This window comes from Lycium ferocissimum, chromosome 4 (genome assembly GCF_029784015.1).
Source record: "Lycium ferocissimum isolate CSIRO_LF1 chromosome 4, AGI_CSIRO_Lferr_CH_V1, whole genome shotgun sequence".
Lineage (NCBI taxonomy): Eukaryota > Viridiplantae > Streptophyta > Magnoliopsida > Solanales > Solanaceae > Lycium > Lycium ferocissimum.
Window position 1 is genome coordinate 20409719 of NC_081345.1, and position 21568 is coordinate 20431286.

Genomic DNA, 21568 nt, shown 5'->3' on the forward strand with positions numbered 1-21568 from the left:
ATTGCTGCTCCAATTTTTTTTAATTTTCAGTCAAATTAATTGCTGTGTCATTAATTTTTTCTAATCTATCTCTCTTGTTTGCTTTTACTCTTGCTTCAACAATGGCTAACACTTCAAGAATCGAGTTTTGCCGATGTGGGCGTATTTGCGAATTGAAAATTTCATGGAGTCCAAATAATCCCGGAAGGAGATTTTTTTCGTGCCCAATTGATGAGGTAAGCGTATACTTGTTATGGGTTATTTCATTACTTAATTCTTCCTCGTAATTGATTCAAAAAGCTTTTTCTTTTTATTCTTTGAAGGCTAGAGGTGGATGTAATTACTTCAATTGGTACGAACCAAGACATCCCGAGCAAGCAAATAAAGTCATTTATGGGTTGTTGAAGAGGGTTAAAGCTTTTGAGGAAGAAAAAGCTCGTGCAAGACGAACTAGGAAGAAGTTGGTGTTTGGTGTCGTGTTGTTGTTTGCAATTTGGTTCCTGTTTTGGAATTGTAGTCGATGAAGTTTAGTAGTAATTATAGTAGGTTAAATTGCACTGCATTTTGATGTATAAGGGACAGTTTTATGGACAGTTTAAGGGACAGTTTTATGGACAGTTTAAGGGACTGTTTGGACTGTTTTAGGGACTGTTTTAGGGAGTATATTATGATATAGGTTAGTCTCACAAAGTTGGCCAAATTTTGTGATTTTGTGTAATTGTATATGGCCACAATTTTATGAATCGAATGAATATATATTTGGATACTAACATAAATCAAAACCATACGTCATTAAGTAAACGAAAACAAAACAAAACAAACCAAACCAAACTTGATTTTTCATAAAAAGAAATAGACGACCTAATCAACATCTATGATCTCCGGCTCCTCCACTTTAGTAACAATGAAGTAGAGGCGATCCTCTAGATCACAAACTTGAAAACGCAACTCATCCCCTTCCTTAGGCCTTTTGCATCAACAAACTCTTTCCATCCATTGTTGAGGCGCGCCTTTCGACCGATCTTGTATTTCATTTTGAAAGCGCCTTTGTCGTATAAAACAACGGCTTCTTTGTCAACTTGTGGAAGAACATCCATAGTTGGAAGAATCTACACAAACAAGTAGTATTAAAAGCAATAACAAAACAATGGTAAACAAAAACTAAAAAATAAGGACTTACGAAATCATCGTTTTGTATATAGGATTTGGTCAATGTTTTCTCAAACCAAGCAATAGTGTAATGTTGGATAGGTGGCATTTTGTTTGAGAGACTATGAGTGAATTCGTTTGTGAGCTTGTTGGATAGTAAAATGGAAGACTATGGAGGTAATTTATATAGGGTTAATACAACCAACCAACCACTATATTTAATAAATTCAACCATTCAATTACTATTCATTCAACCATTCAACCATTCAATTACTCCAACTAATTCATTCAACCATTCAATTACTCTTCATTCAACCATTCAATTAATTCATTCAACCCCCATCCAACTACCATTTAACTAATCAAAAAAATTGTTACATTTAATACAAGTACTTGGCTACAACTGCCAAGTTGTTACTAATCAAAATCGGCTAGCCATACATGCAAAAAAACAGTTTCATGCAAAGGACATAAAACACATAAAAATACTTGGCTAAAACTGCCAAATTGTTTGAACAGACATTCAGAATTGCCAAATTGGCTTCTTCCTTGCTTCTGGTTGGGTAGAAGGCTTGTTGGTGGTTATATTTCTCCTGTTTCTAGATCGCCGCCGTAGCCGTGTGGTTGTGACAACACTTTTACCTTTGAACTTCGCATCGTGAGGTTTAAATCCAAGATCAATGTTATCGCACCGTGTCCCTCATAGTCCCATGCCTCACAACTCTCTCACTTGAACTACAGGCTGCAATTGACACAAAAATAAATTAGATTAACTTAACAAAGTGGTAAATGCTAGATTGTAAACATTGAATCCTTACATTAATGACAGTTCTTCCAGTTGTTGGGTTTATGTAGCATCCAAGGCTTGCATTTTTAGGCCTTTTCTGTGCAGAACTTGATTGACCACTTCCTCTACCCCTTTTCAACCCAACTGATTCACCACTTCCTGTAGGCCTTTTCTGTGCAGAGCTTGATTCACCACTTCCTCTAGGCATTTTTTGTGCAGAGCTTGATTGACCACTTCCTCTACCACTTCCACCCTAGAAGTAAAATTAAATGTTAGGAGCAGTTCTCAATAATAAGGTATTAAAACTAAAATAAATCAACAAACAAACGCATACCTTTGTTACTGGACAAGACTTTTTGTTATGGCCTAGTTGGTGACATGTTGAACATGTCATCTGCACACCTTTCTTGGACAGCTTGCCATACTTCTTTCTTGGTTCATCTTTATCCTTCCTTCTTTTTTTCTTTGGTCTGCCAGGCATTACTTTTGGTGCTGGAGGTTCAATCTTCATGTTATTAGTCTTAGGCCACATCTTCATGTTGGGCAGTGGGTCAAGAAAGTATGAATATGCCTTCATAAATGTCTCCTTTCTATACCAATGTTCCACATGATTATATGGTTCATCCCCTAGATGGTAGAATGCACATATTGCATGTTGGCAGGGGATTCCTCTTAACTGCCACAGCCTACAAGTGCATGTTTTGTTCCACAAGTGTACAATGAACCTATATTCATATTCCTTGATCTCAAACCCTTCTAGCCCATTCCACAACACTTCACATTTGTTAGACAGCTTCTTGTTTTCTTCCAACATCACCCTTGCCATAGGTGAAATATCAGTAATCCATGTCTCAGCAAATCTTCTCATTTCAACATGCCTAGTCATTACTTTATGCCTAATCTCTTCTAGCATGGTAATGATAGACTTATGCCTAGCTGCTAATATCCAGGAATTAAAGGTCTCACACATATTGTTTTCAACTACATCACAGTTAGAGTGTTCCCTAAAATAGGCTCTACACCAGTGCTCTTTGTTAAATTGCAATAAATCTTCACAGATGTCTTTTCCAAGTTTATCTAATTTTGTAAGTTCATCTTTCAACTTTACCTCAAAGGATGCTTTAGAGACCCTCCAGAATTGTTTTCTTCTTTCTTCACCTTTCCAATCTTTCTGCCAATTAGCCCATATGTGTCTAGCACATTTCCTATGCTCAGCATTTGGTAAAAGATTTAGAAGTGTGCTCAACAATCCCTACAATACAACACAACAAGTACAGTTAGTATATATGCAAAAAAAACAAGGTTAACAATGCAAAAAAAGTTAGTAAAATTACCTTTTGCATGTCTGACATTACTGTAATTCCATCTCCAATTCCCAGCCCCAAATCATTGATTAAGTTCTGAATAAACCATGTCCATGACTCTTTTGACTCATTGTCAATGACAGCCCAAGCAATGGGAAACATCTGCTGATTCCCATTTTTTCCAACAACCACCAGAAGTTCACCCTTACATGCACCTTTTAGGAAGCAACCATCAAACCCAATAATTTTCCTGCACCCCTCCAACCAGCCCCTTTTCATTGCATCAAAACAAACATAAAAATACTTAAACAAATTCACTCCAGGCTGACTTTCCCTGTCTGTTTTCACTATGCAAGTGTTACCAGGATTACTCAAAATGATTTGTTCTGCATAATCACAAATTCTTGCAAACTCCTCCTTCCAATCCCCCATAAACTTATTAAGCACTATTTGTTTTGCCCTATGACATATAGTTCTACCAACATACAACCCTAACTGGTCTCTAACCAAGTCCTGAATTTCCCAAATTCTAATAGTAGGTTGAGAAGTGATCCTATCCCTAAATACGTTGGATATGAACTTAGCATTGCACATCTTATTCTTGTTAAGTGGAGTGCACTTGTGAATTGGATGGTAAGTTTTCACCATAAAATCCCCAGATTTTTTATCAACACTAGCATACAACCTCCAATTACAAATCTTGGACTTACACCTACACCTCACCTTCTTCTGCTCATTTGGTTTAAGTTTCAACTGAACATGGTATTCAACAGCATAATTAGCTACTGCCTTTCTAAATACCTCAGCATTCTCAAATACCATGCCTAGCTCAAAAATACTAACCACACAATCCGGATCATACCTTAATTTGTTGCTCTTCCTTCTAGTTGGCAAGTCAACACCGGAGTTCAAGATCCACATCCAGTTCATCATCTGAATCTTCACTATACTCTTCAGCAGAACTATCAATATACTGCTCATCCCCTGCTAAGCATCCATTGTATTTGGAGGCCTTGTTCTTTCCAATATCTTCAAAACCTCTATCTATTTTTCCCTCACCTAGGGGTACCTCAGCAGTGACAGCAGGTTCCTTTCTCCTTGGTATTTGCTTCTTCAGTTTACTTCTCCTTTCATTCCTCAAAGAAATTAACTCTTCATCAGCTTCACTATCATCTTCATCTGGTATTTTATCCAGATCTGACTCACTACTAGCCAAAAATGAGTCTCCATCATCAGTTTGTTCATCATTCACTTCCTCTTCAACTTCAACAGTTGACCCTCTCTCTTCGACATTAGGAACATTTACAGACCCTCTCTCTTTAACCTCTTCAACACTAGGAGCGTTTACAGTAGCTTCTTCTCTTTCTTTAGGGTTTTTTTATATTTTCTCCAACCCCAGTATTTATATCACTGTCAAAAGTCACATTTGTTGCCCTAGATGCATCATTTACCTCTAACCCACAAATAAGTCCAATAGGGCCCACATCTTCCACCACCTCAGGGTTTTCACACACATGTGAAATATAAAAATGTAACACATCACCAACTTTCAAACCACTCACAATATTTAACAATTCTCCATCAGTCATCACTTGGACGAAAGTTTTACTTATCAAGTCAAAGTAAAAGAAACCACCCACTAAATTATATCCAAATTTTTTGGTATAAAACAATAGCTCGAATAAAGAGAAATGGTCTTTATCAATATCAGCAATTACAACATCCTTCTCATCAACATATATGGGGTTCGTGCCCATTGTAAAGTTACCACCATGGTGAAAATGGACCTCAATAATATCTGACATATCTACTATTTAATATTGTCAATCGTTTTAAAAAACCCTAATTTTGCACGGAATAACAACAATACCATCCACTAAATATTTTGACAATAATAAAAGGCTAAAGCAAAAGTTACCTTCTTAAAGAAATGGAATGAACAGAATGCACAGCAAAACCTTCAAAACCCACAGAAAAACTATGACTCCAACACACAAAATCAACCAGCTGAAAACGATGAACTTAGGGTTTATTTTGGGGGTAACGAACAACGTCTGCGCTAGAATTAGGCGGAAGTTTAAACACTGTGTTGAATTCTACAGTCGAAATAGATGAATTTAGGGTTTGAATTAGCATGAATTTCAGACCGTGAAGTGTTGAGGAAGAGAAATGGACTTTGATGGATGGAAAATGATCGGATACCGATATGGTTGGGTATATTAACGGGTTCAATGGGTTTTAAGTGGGTTGGCCCGTGCGTATGTGGCATTGTAATTGACATGGCAACATTTAATTGGGAGGCTTATACACGTAGGCGGCGCGTGCCAACACGCATAATTCTTTAAATGACCAGTTTGGACCGACGGGTCAAAGTGGCTGAAAGGCACTCTTGAAGGGTTCATACGGTACGCGGCTCGGTTGAGGGGTCCAAGTGGAAAATATGGACAAGTTAGAGGGTCTAAAATATCGCAAGAAACAATGAAATCAAATTATTCTTACTTTAATCTTTTTTTTTTTCCTTCCAAAAAGTGCATGTTAAAAAAATGTTTTTTCCCCTTTCCTTAATTTAATGAACTTTTTTATGCAGTGTAATACTTTTTTTTTTTCATGTCGAACTTAACTATTTTATCCGAAATTATATAGAATATTGACTATCCCATATTTTCCAAAATATTTTAATATTAAAAAAGAAAAATGCACAAAAACACACTTGAACTGTGATTAAATTTGTAGTAACACACTCCATCTTTGTGAGAGTTCTATTACCCTCATTTATTTAAAGCGGAATTATCACAACCCAAAATGCTGATATGGCCTAAACTATGTGTGCACGCGTGAGAAGACAAAAAGAAGCCCAAAAATCCAACTTCCTAATGCCACATGTCCATAATTGAAACTTTTTTATTCTACTTTTTTAATGCCCATCTCCTAAAATCAGAAATAATAAACTTCACTCCCCCCCTTCCTCTTTAATATTTCACCATTATTTCCACTGGTGAACGCAAGTCAGCCGAGGATGAAATGCAAAAACTTGAGATGATTTGCCCAATTGGGAACTACCAGAGCTAAAGAAGTTTTTCACAACATAAATAACGAACAACTAATTTTATGCACTATAAAATGGCGGAGGAGACTATACAGAGGACATCGGAGATGGAGAAACCACAATCCGTTTTTTGTCAAATTCCACCATAGTCACCGTACTCATCACTTCAAAATTCATCATTTTAGAAAATTCCAGCAAACTATTTCCTATATTCTGATCCATCTATCTTTCTGGTATATGGATTTGTCTTTCCTTCTTGGTATTGTTGAAGAAGAGCCGAAAAGCTTCAGATCTGTGAAGATAAAAGAAACTCGCTGGTAAAATATCCTCCATTGCCAAAAGCTAGCTAGCTACTGCATTCCAAGGAGGTGTGCAAGCCTATTTTCATTGATTGTCCATTGCCACCTTTAGTTGGAGTAATGGTGGATTGGTGGCAACGAAGAAGATGGAAGTGTGTTGGGTCTGAGAGAAAGTGAATGAAATGGGAATATAATTTTTTTTTTTTAAAAAGGAAAAAGGAAAAATGAAAAAAAAAATAAAAAATTACACACCAGCACGTGCACCACAATCTTGTACCAAAAATCTAGTTATAGCATTTTAGGATGGTAATAGTTCCGCTTTAAATAAGCCTAAGGAGATAATAGGACCCCCCCGCAAAGATGAAGTGTATTACTGCAAATTCAACCATAGTTCAAGTGTGTTTTTATGCATTTTCCCTATTAAAAAGGTGAAAATAAACTTTTGCAATTTTTTAATATTATCACTGTTTGATGATCAAATTGTATTTTCTTTAACTACATTTTTCTTCAAAGATTAAGATAATATATATGAAAATAATGTTTTATAGTTCTTCTTTTAATATAGTCATTTATTAGATAAATTTTATGTTAAAAGTGTATGCACGTAAGTTTAGATTAATTAGCTATCGTACTTCAGAATTCATTTTTCGATTGAGACGGAAGGACTATAATTTACATTTCTGATACATTTTAAAAATATTTAACAATGATATAAGTTATTAGTGTTTATTCTTTTACTTTAAAACTTAATCCTACCTTAAGTGAAATCTTTATTAATTATATATGTTTGCAAGCACGTAACAACAACAACAACATACCGAAATCGCACAAAGTGAGGTCTGGGGAGAGTTTGCTTGCAAGCACGTATAATACAAAATTACAGGAGAAAATAAAATAAAAAAAACTTTATGTTTAATCGGACTAATAAACATTAAAATATCACATGATAAATGGTAAATAGCATCAACAAAAAATAATATCATAAGAATAATATTTTAATTCAATAATTAAGCCTATATAAGATATAAATTGAATGATAGGATGATTCTTTACGCGTCTATAATAAATTATTAAGAAAAAACATAATTCAAAACAAGCTTAATATAATATTTTCACATAAAAGAAATATTAGCATGATTAGCGTGCTTTGTGGGGCCCATTATCAGCTTTTTATGAAATCATCACTTCTACTAGTATGAGAAAAATCCTTAAAGTTCCTAAAATTTACCAAAATGTATGAGGACTTTGTAAGTCATTAAAATTTTAATTAAGATAAAAAGAAAGAAAAAAATTCATGTGAGGATTATAAAAAATGGGTATTCTCCCTTATATATAGTAGTAATATAATCAACTATGATATATTCTAGTAAATGCTAGTAATTATCTTGTGAATCTTCTGAATATTTGCAGAATATTCTCCGACAGGATGCCGTTTAATTAACATTTTTTAAAATCGAATTTGAATTCACCTAAATTGAGTATCAAGTGACTGGGTGAGTGTTTCTTCAATATCTTATAAAGGACATTCTACTGTTTTACATGAATTCCTCTGGAGCAAAGTGTTCCATCATTCTTTTTTTTTTTTTTTTCGAACATCAATCTTTGTTTAGAGGGACAAACCATGAAAAGGTATTTCAATGTCATTGTCATCCAAAATCCAAATGGTACACAATCTAGAATTAAGAATACTAGCTGGAAAAAAATCATTCTTTTTTTAAATGAGTGAAGTCATACGTTACACACCATTTTGACAAAAAGTTAAGCTAAGTTAGATGGTCACTAGTGTTTTTCCAACAAATTTTCTCTAATCTGATTTTCCTTTGCTAAAGTCCTCCAATACAAAATATATAATCACTCCACTTCCACTTCTGCCCACTAAAAACTAGTAAAAGAGAAACTCAAAATAACCCCAAAATATCCTAGCTAATGGTTCCAACTTGGAATTTTTTTTATTGGGTCCGCTCCAAATAATAGTCAAGAAACAAACATGTAGCTAAGTTTCAAACTTGCCGACTCCAAAAATTCCTACAACCTATTATTAGCTAGAACACCACTAACCTCAGATTTACAGAAAAATCAAAATACGACCCCTCAAAATTCTGTTATTTCTGGTAAGTCACCAGTCTTTATGAAAACATTGTACCAAAAGTCCATGTCCTCCTCCATTTTCGTACTAGTAGTTAACTTGTCCACATTTTCTTCCCTCACGCTGGACCATAATGGAAATTGAACTTGTATTTCTTGATCATGACCAGCAGCCATAACATAGTTATTCTCCATTGACAATTCGTCCGTCCAGAAACTCTCATTGATCTCGGGAAAATAATCCGATGATGACTCCATTTTTTCTTCCTTAATATTCACCATTTGATGATCATCAACTAATGTCACAGTTGACAATTCACTAGATGAAAGTTGTGGTGAGTTAGGGGCAACTTTAATGTGTTCTTTTTCTGCGTTAGTACTGCTACCAGTAGTACTAAAATCAGAATTATTGGAGGATTGATCAGAAGTACTAGGACCTTTATTGGAATCATGATTAATCTTGGGGTGTCTTTTGGAATTCTGAGGAGGCTGATAATTTTTGAGCTTCTTCTTCAAGTGGGTGTGCCAAACATTTTTTATTTCATTATCTGTTCTTCCAGGTAATCTTGCTGCTATTGCTGACCATCTGCACATTTCAGGAAAATTTTTATTAGCAAAGACGTGAAAAAAATAAGAGGTTTAGCTTCTATATACGAGTATCATAGGATTCATTTTTATACTATCGCATTCACTTAAAAGATAACTATATGTACTATTTGTAAAAACTGAAATTAGTGACTAAGCTGGAAAATAAGGCAGATTACCTACAACAAATCTCCAACACATTAAATCAGATACAAATTCAGGATTTGAAGTTTTTAATTCTATACATCAAGTTAATATACATAAAAGTTAATATACAATAATAAAGGATTTAATTATATATATATATATATATATATATATATATATATAATATATATATATATATATATATATAAAAGATATTTATTGAAAAAGTTATTGAGTTCATGTGAACCCGTAGGTTATATATTATTATAGATTTGGCTCCGATTATATTATATTGATGCTGTAAATTTTGCTTAAAGTTTTCATGTGTGTAAGTTAAATTATTTGTAGACTAAGAGAAGGGGACAAACAAATAGTGCTTAAACTTTAATTATAGTGTCACAAAAACCTAAGGAGATATTAGCCATATGCATAGATTTTTTTACAAGTCGATGCGTAGCTTGGCAAATGACATCAATTAATATTATAATTACCAACTTGTCTAAGCGAATCTTTCCCCTGTCTATTTGTATTATTTCTCCTTATTCCTCGATAGAAACAAAAGGATGCGGAAATAAAATATAGGCCCTAAAAATATAGAGATTTGTTTTTTGGCTCTTAGATATAAATCTTTCCTTTTCGACTATCAAAATACTCCCTGAAGGTAAGGACAAAAGTTTTTCAAAATAAATGGAGTAATTCACAAGCTAAGTAATTGCGCTTAGAAAAAAGGAAAATGTGTTTTTCATTTTGATATAGTACTAATGATTATCAGCAACCTAGGCATTATTGGATGTGACCAAAACCATACGCTTACAAAAGGTTTGGTCCGCAGACTAATTATTTCGAAATTATAGTGTTGAAATTATAATTTTTGGACTAATTTATTCTATTTGAGAATTGAAATAAAATAATCTCATCTCAGGATCAATTTATACTGCCAATCAAACACAAAATAAATTTTATTCAAACTTAATTGTGGGATAGCACACTTTATTCCGCATAAACGATCCCATGTAGCCTTGACTAAGGGCTTTGATCATTTATTTGGCCTCCGGAATAAAACGAAGAAGAAAAAAAAATTAAAACAACAAAAATCCATTATTAGCAATGAATTAATTAATGACGAATTATCAAAAAAATTAATCTGTTACTAGTTATTTAAAAATTGATTAGTGATAAACTTCGTGGCTAATTTTAATTTTGTTATAGTGAAAAAATAGTGAATCTTGAAGGCAAGAAGAAATTAATAGATATAAGAAATTTAATTTGAAAAAAAAAAAAAAAAAAAAAAACTAACCTATTGCCCAGGTTTTCATGCAACTGAATTATGGTGTCTTCTTCTTCTGTGGTGAAGTTTCCCCTCTTTATATCTGGACGCAAATAATTCGTCCACCGCAGTCTGCAACTCTTCCCGCATCTCAATAGTCCTAATTAAGTGATAAAAAATGGAAATAAATTAATTTCCATGGAAAAAAATAGAAATAACCAAACAACACGAATCATAGGTTTCACTTGTAAAAAAAAATTAAAAAAAAATTAAAGAAAAGTTCAATTCCAAAAATGGGATTTGATGCTTTAACTTGAATGCTAGCTCCAAAAAAAAAAAATTGAAAAGATTATTTGTTTATGGAATTTGATTTGTTCATGAGAAATTTTTGAAGAGAAAATTTTCAAGTTCCAGGTTTGGGCCAGTTCTCCGGTGAAATTTTTCTTCCACTCAGAAAACTTCAACTATTTTTCGTGTAAAATGCAAATCCAAACACAACTTCAACTTTTAAAAACTATTTTTAAACAAAACTTGAAACACTTTTTTTTTTTTTTCAAATTTCAACCATATCTATGGTAGACGCTAGCTAAACGAGTACTAAATTTGGCTCTGTAACCATTTGCCCAACTTTCTTCATATTTTTCGATGGAAAAACAGGAAAATTGATGGCTGAAGAATATTTTCACATTTTTCCGGAAATTTTTTTGCCATAAGAACTTTTCACATTTTTCTGATTTTTTTTTAAATTTATTTGAAAATCAGCGTTTGGTTATGAAAATTTAAAATTTGAAACATACCTAAAGCCCTGTTTTCACTTTTTTCACTTCCAGTATATTCAAACAACCAAATATTCTTTGTAAAAAGTATAACCAAACACAATTACTTCAACTTCAAAATTCCAAATAAAGTGAGTTTTCATGGCCAAACGCCTACATATTTATATATATTGAGAGAGATTTGTTAAGGCAAATTACCAGCTAGTTTGGGAAGGGCTCGCCAATTGGAATGACCATTCTTTTGAATGAAAGAAATGAGAATTTGATCTTCTTGAGGAGTCCATGGCCCTTTCTTCAGTCCCATTTTCTCACAGCAAGGGGCTCTCCCCATCTTTCCTTTTTATTTGCTCTTCTTCCTCTAGTAAAATTGATCTTTCTAAATATAGTGTGTTATAATTTTAGCTCTTTATGAAATGCCAAAAAGCTCAAGAGCAGTAGAGAGGAGGGGATGTGTATTTATGCTTGTGAAGAGATTCCGTATTTTAAAAGCAAATAAACGACTAGTCCAATCCCGGCATCTCATTTCTGAAAATTCAGACCAATTTGGATCTTTTTCTCTCTCAAAATAAAATAAAATAAAATAGTAGGAGTATAAATTATAAGTTGGATATCGCTATCTTGAGGAAAAAAATACATATATGGTAGAAAAGTAATAAAGTGATAATATAGAGTATGATATGTACCTAGACGTGTCATTGGACATTAATCAAATAAAACAAATACTAAGCTGCCGTTGGCTATAGATTTTGTATCAGATTCTTAAAATATATATAGAAAAGTAATAAAGTGATAATATAGAGCATGATATGTACCTAGACGTGTCATTGGACATTAATCAAATAAAACCAATACTAAGCTGCCGTTGGCTATAGATTTTGGATCAGATTCTTAAAATATATGTTTGACCATAAAATTTGATAAGATTTTGAAGACTTATCTTCAAAATATTTTCAAGTTTTTTTAAAATCGTTGCGCTACTTTTTCAGATTTAAATTTCACTTTCACTAACAAAACTTTAATTCTTTTTCTAATTAAAATAGATGTCCAAACACAACTTGTGTTCCAAAAATCAGAACTTCAAAAATCAAATTTTCAGCTTATTTTGAAAAGTGTTTTTTTCAAAATTGCTTCTTAAAAAAGTACTTTTGGCGAAAAGCAGTTTGTGTTTTGCCAATTAATTTAAAAAGCACTTTGAACGGTAATTAGTGTTTGACCAAGTTTTTAAAAGTTGCTTATTTTTCTCAAAAGTGCTTTTGAGCAAAGGCTATCTTTTTAGCTTCTGAAAAACTGCTCCTGCTACTCCTCGTGGTTAGTTATTTTCTCCCAAAAGCTTGATCAAACACATCACTTTTTTAAAATAAGCACTTATTGAAAAAAATAAATACTTTTGAAAAAAATAAACTTGGCCAAACAGACATTAGGTCATTAAAATCAATAAGGAGATCATATTCCAGGGTCATGCAATCCTGTTGAATTTTCCACTTAAATTAATTATTTTATTTTGTTTGAGTTAAAGACTAACTGAGAGGGTTAGTATTAATCGCAAAAATCTTTTGAGTTCTTATTCGCCTATTCAAATTATTCTAACACCTATGTTTCTATGGAATCAAGATTAACAAATATACAATTATAATTCACGTAAAAATACTTAAGCAAGGTGATTTGATAGATGTCTATCCTAATCGCAAATTCTCTCTAATGCCTAGGTTCAAGAAATTGCCTAATTTAATATTTTTGCAATAATTTTTTTTTTGCTTTCAAATTTAATTCAAGATCCATAGATATGGTCACTAATTTAACTGTTCAACTATGCAATTTGAATTTTATATCTGTTATCCCTATAATCAAACTATATACTGTAAACCAGAAAACATTAAAACAAAAGTTTAGTTTCGAGCTCACAGAAAACTGTGTTTTCTTAACGAATTTAATCCCCTCACAATTGTCAAGGTTTGGATGAATTCCTCCTAGGATAGAACAAAACTCTATTCCGCAATACTGGCGATCGAAATTGCAGAACGACTGCGAACTCAACAAACGATAGTAAGTCACACGACACTTACTGTTCTCTTTTGAAAATGATGCACAGAAGAGGGGATGAAGAAGATTTTTCAGAGAGTAATTTCGTAATTGCAGTGTGGGAAATGAGGCTGAAAAATTATAGCCATCTAACAGGTCCAAAGGTACGGGAAGAAGGTGACTGTTTGTTTGGTGGCGACCACGGGAAGAAGGTGACTGTTTGTTTGGTGGCGAATGTTTGAATTCGCGAATATTACTTTAAAGGATTAAACTCTGCGCGAGTTAATATTAGAAGCTGAACCCAAGCCAAGCGACCACGGCAGTGCAAGAGGAATCCCTCTTCTCAAATTTTTATGAGCTAGAAGATATACTTCTACATATAAGTATACAAATGTTGCTTTCCACCACCAATGTGGGAGAAAGCTCACTTGGAAAGTTACTTTTTCAAATTTCATTTTTCTCTAATTTTGTTTACCTCCATTTCTAATTTACACTTCATCTTTAAAGCCACCACTTAGTGTCTTTAAACCCCAACCATATTAAGGCAATATCAGGAACTCAATAAGCACATTCTAATCTGATCCCTGATTTACAGAAGTAACCCCCACTTACCTCAGAGCAATTTCTCAACTTGACCTTCTTCAGCTAATTTCGAGTACCTTTAACTCCTCGTAATTTGCAATTACGCAATTTAACTCATCAAGTCAAGTTATACCATCCAACCAATTTCCTCCACCAAGTTCTCATATTATGTCTAATAATGGGTTTCCATCACTTTCCACTCTTAATTTTTACATATTTCACGATCTCTAGTCGCACTAAAGTTACTAATTTTAGTACAAGGAAGTAAAGAAACTTGCTTTGAATATTGTCTCCAGGAATTCAGTTAGGTTTTGGATATTGAAGAACGGTATGATTCTTACATGGAAATTAAATCAAGGTTTTAGGAATTAAAAGGTCTCTTTTCTAACGTGAATTCGCGGTAAAAATCTTACCATGGGAGAGTAGGGTAGAATCCAAGCTTGTCTCCTCCTCAAAAACTCTAAGGAAGTGTAGAATAAAGTGATTTTCTCTCTCTCGATAGTCCTTAAATTTTAGTTTTCCGCCTGGGCGCCTTGGCCACCACTCCACAGTCCCTACAACGCTTAAGGAGTACCAAACTTTTCTTGTTCGACCCTCGCGGTCCCGTGGCCACCCATGTTAGCGGTTCGTTATACTCATAAACCTTTAAAGAATATCGAAACAACAAATTAAACAGTTTGAAGTGTGTTGAAAACTAGACTTAAGTGCTTTAATTTGATATATAGCTCACAGCACATTCCTTATACACTAGGAGACGAGATCTTTTGAAGTTAGGACATGTGTGGTGAATGTCATTTTCCTACATTAAATATTTTTAGGCTGTTCCAAATTGCTTCTCCCCTCCAGTAAACACCCATACAATCTTCCAAACATGAGAATTATGCCATACACCTTCACCACATTTCGAGTACCCCTACGTCCAATTTAAAACTTGAGCGAAGACGTATTACTTAGTGAAAAAATTTCTAGGGCGTTACAATTCTCTTCTTTTGTAGTTTTAATCATCAAATTAAAACAAAAAAGGTTCTCTAAACCATTAACATAGTGCAAAATAAGACCAATACCGTGCTATAAAACTTGCTAAGTGGACTTGTATCGCAGATCAATCCTAAATGTTACGTGCATGTGTCTAATTAAAAAAATGAAAGATTGCGAAAAGTTATTTGAACAAAATACGTGTGTACATATTCTACATTAAGTGTGAGGAATTGGTATAGGAGATCTGTTCTTAGTCTAATGAGTAAGAATTTGTCATGAAGTGATTTGGTAAAACAATACGAGAGACGACTGACGAAGGCACAGTGAGTGGCATGTGGACAAATTAATCCTGCACGGGAGCTCATAATATTTTTATTTGTAACTATGAATACTCAAATTAAATACTCTATACGACAAATTGTGGCAAGCTGGGATTTAACTACTATGGAATAATTCATATGCGGTGTTCTTAATTTCTTTCCTTTTTTTAAGGATTTGTACAACAAATTTATATATCTATATAAAGTTGCACACTAAAGATGTGATGTAGCACCTCTATTAGGGCAAATGATTCATCTTATTTTTCTCAATTTTGTTTGCCTTATCTTCTATTCTTTTCTATTTAGTAGTATATGTTTAATTATTTCTCCCTTCCAAAAGGAAGAGGGTAACGGTTGCAACAAATATAATGGTTTAGTTAAAGTTAACATATAATCTCTTTGAACTCTAGCTAATGAACTTAAAACGGCTGCTGCACTAAATAAATATTGGCAAGGGGCTTTCACGCTTTGAAGCATGATTCCATAATTTTATATCTGATTATAAAGGTAATTAAGCCTCATACCATGTATATGTTTTGAGAACTTTTGGATTGTCGAATGTGATGGATGTTAATTCTCTCCTAAAGATATGGCATAATAGACGGGATATTTTTATTTTTTTGAGACAAACCGTGATGTTGGCATAAGCACGTATGTGTTTTGATGATTGACAAAGTAAATGAACAAGGCTAGTAAACTAGTTTTAGAGACAGATGTATGAGATAAAACAAATGAACTAGACACAGAAAGATGATGGATAAAGTGACTGAACAAGGTGGGTGAACTGGAAATATGTTCTATCTCAGAGACAGGTGCAGCGAATGAACTAGGTCTGTAGACATGTTCGATATCAGAGTCAGTTACAAGAAAAGTGAAGGAACAAGATGCAGAAGCAAGAAGAGGTTGGTTGATACAGGTCTATGGACATGTTCCATCTCAAACATTGAGGCAATGCAGAGATAGATGAGAAAGGTGCTTGAACCAGGTCCAACAACATGTTCTATCTTAGAGTCCTACTGCGAGTAGGATTTGTGATTTATGGTAAATACTTAGCGGACAAGTTTGCAGGATTTTTTGCCATAATTATTAAGATACTTCAGACTCGTACAAGGACACTGAAGCCGCGTAAAAGCAAGAATCCCAAGTCAATTCAAACCCTAACTCTCATAATGGGCTTTACCATGTAGGTATTGAGTTTAGGCGACTTGACCTAGTACTATATGTATACAAGTCCTGCCATGAAGAAGATTGCGCACTCACATAGAGAGAAAATCAGAATATTGAACAAACACAGTCGATGCCATAATTGTGAGAGTTCTGATTACAGAAGTGCGACCTGATACAACGAAGAAGATTGGAGAATTTGTTTCATAGAGTTTATGTGTTACAGTTGTTGAGTCTAGAATCTTGTAGTAGGAGTGTTTATCGAGTTGTACCTTTACCAACTTTCATAGACTCAATTATTCTAGGTATAAAAGTTAGTCAAATTTAATTTCAAGTTGGGATAATTTGAAGTGGACTCAATAGTCCAGAGAGATTGTTGAGATAGGAATTAGAGTTTAGTTCCAAGGTCACAGAGTTTGTAACTTAAATTTACAAAGGCTCACAGTTGTAGTGGAGTTTGGGAAAATCCTATAGAGGTGTAGGTCGTGATTTTTTCACCCTTTGTGAGCCTGGTGATTTCCACATAAAAATTATTGTGTCCTTGCTTTCCTGTTATTACTATTCCACAAACGCTAGCTTGAAACAGATAGAATAACGTGGTCTATCCTATAGGCGAAAATGATATAGATTAGGATAGATAACAGGTCGTGCAAACTAACACGTGAGAATAAAATAGAAAGATAAGTTTTCTATCTTCATTCAATTTTTCATGAGTTAGAATTGTAAACTTTATGTAGCCATTTAGCCCTTTCTGAAGTATAAAGTTCGAAGAAAACAAATTGGCTTTAGAAAAAAATGGTACTTGAGTAAGTTTATATAGCATGATCACGTGTAATCTATCGAGAGATGTGTGAAAATTGTGGTCAGCATGTAGTAATTAGTCAATAAATTTTAGGAAATTAGTAACAGACTTCTACAATCACTAGAAAATAGGACTTAGTTACAGACTTCTGTCGCTAATCTTTATTAACAACGGATTAGCGATATCGATAAATTAACGATGATTTTTATAACTAATTCCTATTTTTTTTTAGTGAATTAAGACATATATAGAAGAGTTAACCGCTAAGATTATGTGAAATTGACATGAAAAATGCAACTTGTGGGCAATGTCAATGCTAGATGGCTAAGTTTGCTCTTCTTTCTTCCACTTGCCAATGGTAAATCTGTTGACATAAGCTCAGCTCCAGATATTGACCCAGGCCCAAGTTCTACAAGACCCGGTCCAGATATATAAGTTCTACTTTTGCTATCAAGTCCTTATAATTTTAGATTGACATGTACATTTATAAGCAACAAGAATATTCTAGATGAAGACTTTTGCCATTTTGTAAATACTCAGATGAAATAAAATCTCTCTCTTATTTTGGGTTTTCTCATTTACATTTCTGCATAGATCTCGAGTTTTAGAGATCTAACATGGTATCAGAGCGGGTTTTCACGATCCTCTCCTTCTTCTCTATCTTGTGATCGTACCTGTGAACGATTTGGTTCTAATAATTTTCACCGACTTTGAGTTTATCGTGATTTTGTCATTTTCTTTGGCGATTGCTTACTAGTTTTGGTGGTTTCTTCCTCAATTTGGTAATTTCTCACTTGATTTGGTGATTTACGTGGTGGTTTTTTTGTTCGAGGTTTGAAATTGAAGGCCTTACTTCTTCAGGTAGCGAAGAAGATCGGTAACAACTTTTTCTCTCCTCCTGTGTTGTGTATGTTAGTGATTCTAAGGATTGTTTTACAAAATATGACTCAGATTTGCACGATTCTAGGCAGATTTGTACGATTCTAGGGTTTGTCAATCGTCATTCTAGAGTTTCTGCATTTCTAGATATTTTGATATGTAAATCTAGGATTTGCATATAGTTGTGATCATAGTTGGTGGATTTCTGATTGTTTACCATCTAGCTGATACTGTTGTATCGTGGTTGTTGTATCGTGACTGTTGCATCTGTTACCATAGTGGTTTTGCCTTCTAGTTGTGAATTTTTCCAAGTTTGACCTGTTATCTCAAACATGCCTACTACGACTGAGGCTAACACTGATGGTTTTGAGGAGTACACAGTGTCCACTACTCATCCCTTCTACTTTCATCCTTCAAACTGTCCAGGATCACACTTAGTCTCTCCTCCCTTTGATGGTACTGGTTTTGTTATTTGGCGTAAGAATATGCTAACTGCACTTTCTGCCAAGAAAAAATTGGGAATCATTACAGGCAAAGTACCTAAACCAGACACTAATTCGCCAACTTTCCCTTTTTATGAGAGATGTAATGACATGATCATAGCCTGGATTACAAATTCGCTATCATCTAACATAGCTCGTAGTATAATGGGTTTTGACACAGCTAAGGAAATTTGGACTGATATTAATGAGAGGTTTGGTCAGTCAAATGGTAGCAAATATATTCAACTTCAAAGGGAACTTAGTGGGACTGCCGTGGTCTTCAAGCATTGATTCTTATTTCACTAAAATGCGTGCCCTATGGGATGAGCTCAGTACTGCTTATGTGGGGCTAGTCTGTACATTTGGGGCACTCAATAAGTTCATAGAGGAGCAAAAATTATATCAGTTTCTTGGGGGCCTGAATGAGTATTATTCTACTTGCAAAAGCAACATTTTGATGATGCCTACACTTCCTTCCTTAAGCAAGTCTTATTCTATGTTACAACATGATGAAAAACAGAAGGAAACCTCTATCCCTATCTCTAGTTTCTCAAATGAATCAGCTTCTTTCACTCCTTCTTCTTCTCACTCCCAACAATAGTAGGAACTTTACTCAAAGATTCCAGTTTGATCCTAAAAGGACCTCCAATTCTGCTCAGTCCCAGTTTGATCCTAAGAGGACTTCCAACTCTACTCAGTCCCTTACTTCTTCACTCTTTTGCAAATACTGCAAGAGATCTGGCCATAGTATTGAAAAATGTCATAGATTTCATGGATACCCAGCAGATTTCAAGTTTAGCAAAAACAAGAAGTCTACCTCCTGTGTTCTCTGCCTCCTGTGTTCAAGATGATGGGACTCATCTAGAATCCTTCTATCCTTCTCCCAAGACTGATAACAACTTCATTCTTCCTGGTTTCACCAAGGATCAATTCCAACACTACCAACAACTCCAACAAAGATTCCAGCAGACCACCATTTCTGATGCTGAGAACTCAGCTTTTGCACACTTTGCAGGTGTGTTTTCTCATCCTGAATTTCATTATGTTGCTTTTCATGCTTGTACAGTATCCAATTTAGGTGTAAATCCCTGGATCATTGATTCTGGGGCCACAAATCACATGACTCATCACAAACATTTGCTTCACAATATTATACCCCTTATCACACCTTTTCTAATTACTTTGCCAAAAGGATATAAAGTTAAGGTTATCTCTACTGGTTCCTTACATCTCAGGACTGACATGACTTTACACAAAGTTTTACTAGTCCCTTCTTTCCATTTTAATCTCATATTAGTGCATAAGCTTCTCACTCAATTTGACTGTGATGCACTCTTTACCAAATCTAATTGTACTTTACAGGGTCTTTCTCTGAAGAGGCAATTGGAAATTGGTAGAGCTGCAAATGGTCTATATTTCCTGAATGCAGATGGTCCACATTCTACTACTGTTCATTCTTCTGTCAATTGTAATGCATCTGCTTATGATTTCTCTTCTGTTAATCATTGTTCTCCTTGTATTTCTCCCAATAATGTAAATAAGAATGATATGTTTTGGCATCAAAGGTTGGGATACATGCCTTTTCACAAACTGAAATTCATTCCTTTCTTGTTTGATAAAATTTCTCCTAAGCAGCAATTCATATGTGTTATTTGCCCAAAAGCTAAACAACAAAGACTTCCTTTTCATGAAAGCATTACTCATTCATATGTACCTTTTCAACTTGTCCATATTGACATTTGGGGCCCTTACAACACTCAGATTTACAATGGTTTTAGGTATTTTTTGACTTTAGTAGATGATTTTTCTAGGGCAACTTGGACCCATCTTTTATCCTCTAAAAGTAATGCTTTGTCTGTTTTGAAGGCATTTCTGGCCATGGTTAAAGTCCAGTTTCAGACCTCTGTTCAATGTTTTAGATCTGATAATGCTTATGAGTTGGGTAGTAGTTCTGAACTTAAGTAATTTTTTTTCTTCTGAAAATGGGATTTTTCATCAGACAACCATTCCACATACACCTCAACAAATGGGTTGGGGAAAGGAAACATAAACACCTCTTAGAAGTATCTAGGGCTTTACTTTTTCAGTCCAAACTTCCTCTGAAATATTGGGGGGATTGTGTACTTACAACAACTAACTTAATCAATAAACTATCCTCTACTGTTTTACTCAACCTTACCCCTTTTGCAAAACTTCATGGCACACCCTCACCTATGCCCATTTGAGATCTTTTGGTTGTTTAGCCTATACTGGCACCCCCGAACCTGAGATGGACAAATTTCAATCAAGGTCTGTCCCTTATGTGTTTTTAGAGTACCTTTGTGGTAAAAAGGGTTACAAATTACTCAACCTTTCTACTCATGCCATTTTATTCTCTAGGGATGTTATATTCCATGAGCTTACATTTCCTTACACTAATCCTCCCTCTTTTCCTTTTCCTCCTACTGGTCACATTTTTACTGACCTTCCTGATACTCCACAACACTCTATTCTAGTTCCTCCTTCACTTAATTTTTCAACTGATCCACCATCTTTCTCTCCTTCAACCTCACCTGATTCTAGCCTAGCTCCAGTTCCTCAACATGTTCCAAGTCCAGCTCCAATTACTCAACCTATTCCTATCCAGTTCCAATCCCTCAACATATTTCTATTCTTTCTACTAGACAGAGCAGCAGGTCCAAACAACCTCCAAGACATCTTGCAGATTTCATTTGCAACTCTGTCCTTCATCCTTCTTCCATTCCTCTTCCTAATTCTTCTAAACTTTCTACTGCTGCTCTACACCTGTAAGAGCCTCAATTTTTTCAACAGGCTGCATCTCAACCTGTTTGGCAAGAGGCTATGCTAAAAGAATTTAAGTCCTTTGAGGCAAACCGTACATGGGATATTGTTCCTCTTCCACCTCACAAAAAGGCCAT

At 34.5% G+C, this 21568-nt stretch overlaps 3 protein-coding genes across 3 annotated transcripts; 1 reads left to right on the forward strand and 2 right to left on the reverse strand.

Annotated features, from left to right (window-relative positions):
- Positions 1-503, forward strand: LOC132053804 (uncharacterized). The gene is made up of 2 exons (XM_059445907.1): positions 1-215; positions 303-503. The coding sequence occupies exons 1-2, from the start codon at positions 102-104 to the stop codon at positions 501-503; spliced, it is 315 nt and encodes a 104-aa protein (XP_059301890.1). The 5' UTR covers positions 1-101.
- Positions 504-1843: 1340 nt separating this feature from the next.
- On the reverse strand, positions 1844-4497 carry LOC132053805 (uncharacterized). The gene is made up of 4 exons (XM_059445908.1): positions 3250-4497; positions 2250-3167; positions 1947-2168; positions 1844-1870 (listed from the first exon to the last, which is right to left on the reverse strand). Exons 1-4 carry the CDS (start codon positions 4198-4200, stop codon positions 1844-1846), a joined length of 2118 nt encoding a protein of 705 aa, XP_059301891.1. The 5' UTR covers positions 4201-4497.
- Positions 4498-8349: 3852 nt separating this feature from the next.
- LOC132051771 (transcription factor MYB14-like) lies at positions 8350-11997 on the reverse strand. The gene is made up of 3 exons (XM_059442969.1): positions 11623-11997; positions 10679-10808; positions 8350-9235 (listed from the first exon to the last, which is right to left on the reverse strand). The coding sequence occupies exons 1-3, from the start codon at positions 11753-11755 to the stop codon at positions 8656-8658; spliced, it is 843 nt and encodes a 280-aa protein (XP_059298952.1). The 5' UTR covers positions 11756-11997; the 3' UTR covers positions 8350-8655.
- Positions 11998-21568: the final 9571 nt, after the last annotated feature.

What these genes read in the sequence shown, in the direction of transcription:
- LOC132051771 (XM_059442969.1), bottom strand. Translation starts at nt 11,755, where the DNA reads ATGGGGAGAGCCCCTTGCTGTGAGAAAATGGGACTGAAGAAAGGGCCA. An exon ending in AGCCCTTCCCAAACTAGCTG is followed by an intron (nt 10,809 to 11,622) that starts GTAATTTGCCTT and finishes TCACTTAATTAG; the next exon opens with GACTATTGAGATGCGGGAAG. An exon ending in CATGAAAACCTGGGCAATAG is followed by an intron (nt 9,236 to 10,678) that starts GTTAGTTTTTTT and finishes TGAAATGTGCAG; the next exon opens with ATGGTCAGCAATAGCAGCAA.
- LOC132053805 (XM_059445908.1), bottom strand. Translation starts at nt 4,200, where the DNA reads ATGAGCAGTATATTGATAGTTCTGCTGAAGAGTATAGTGAAGATTCAG. An exon ending in AGTCTTGTCCAGTAACAAAG is followed by an intron (nt 2,169 to 2,249) that starts GTATGCGTTTGT and finishes TTTTACTTCTAG; the next exon opens with GGTGGAAGTGGTAGAGGAAG. An exon ending in CTGGAAGAACTGTCATTAAT is followed by an intron (nt 1,871 to 1,946) that starts GTAAGGATTCAA and finishes TGTCAATTGCAG; the next exon opens with CCTGTAGTTCAAGTGAGAGA.
- LOC132053804 (XM_059445907.1), top strand. Translation starts at nt 102, where the DNA reads ATGGCTAACACTTCAAGAATCGAGTTTTGCCGATGTGGGCGTATTTGC. An exon ending in TTTCGTGCCCAATTGATGAG is followed by an intron (nt 216 to 302) that starts GTAAGCGTATAC and finishes TATTCTTTGAAG; the next exon opens with GCTAGAGGTGGATGTAATTA.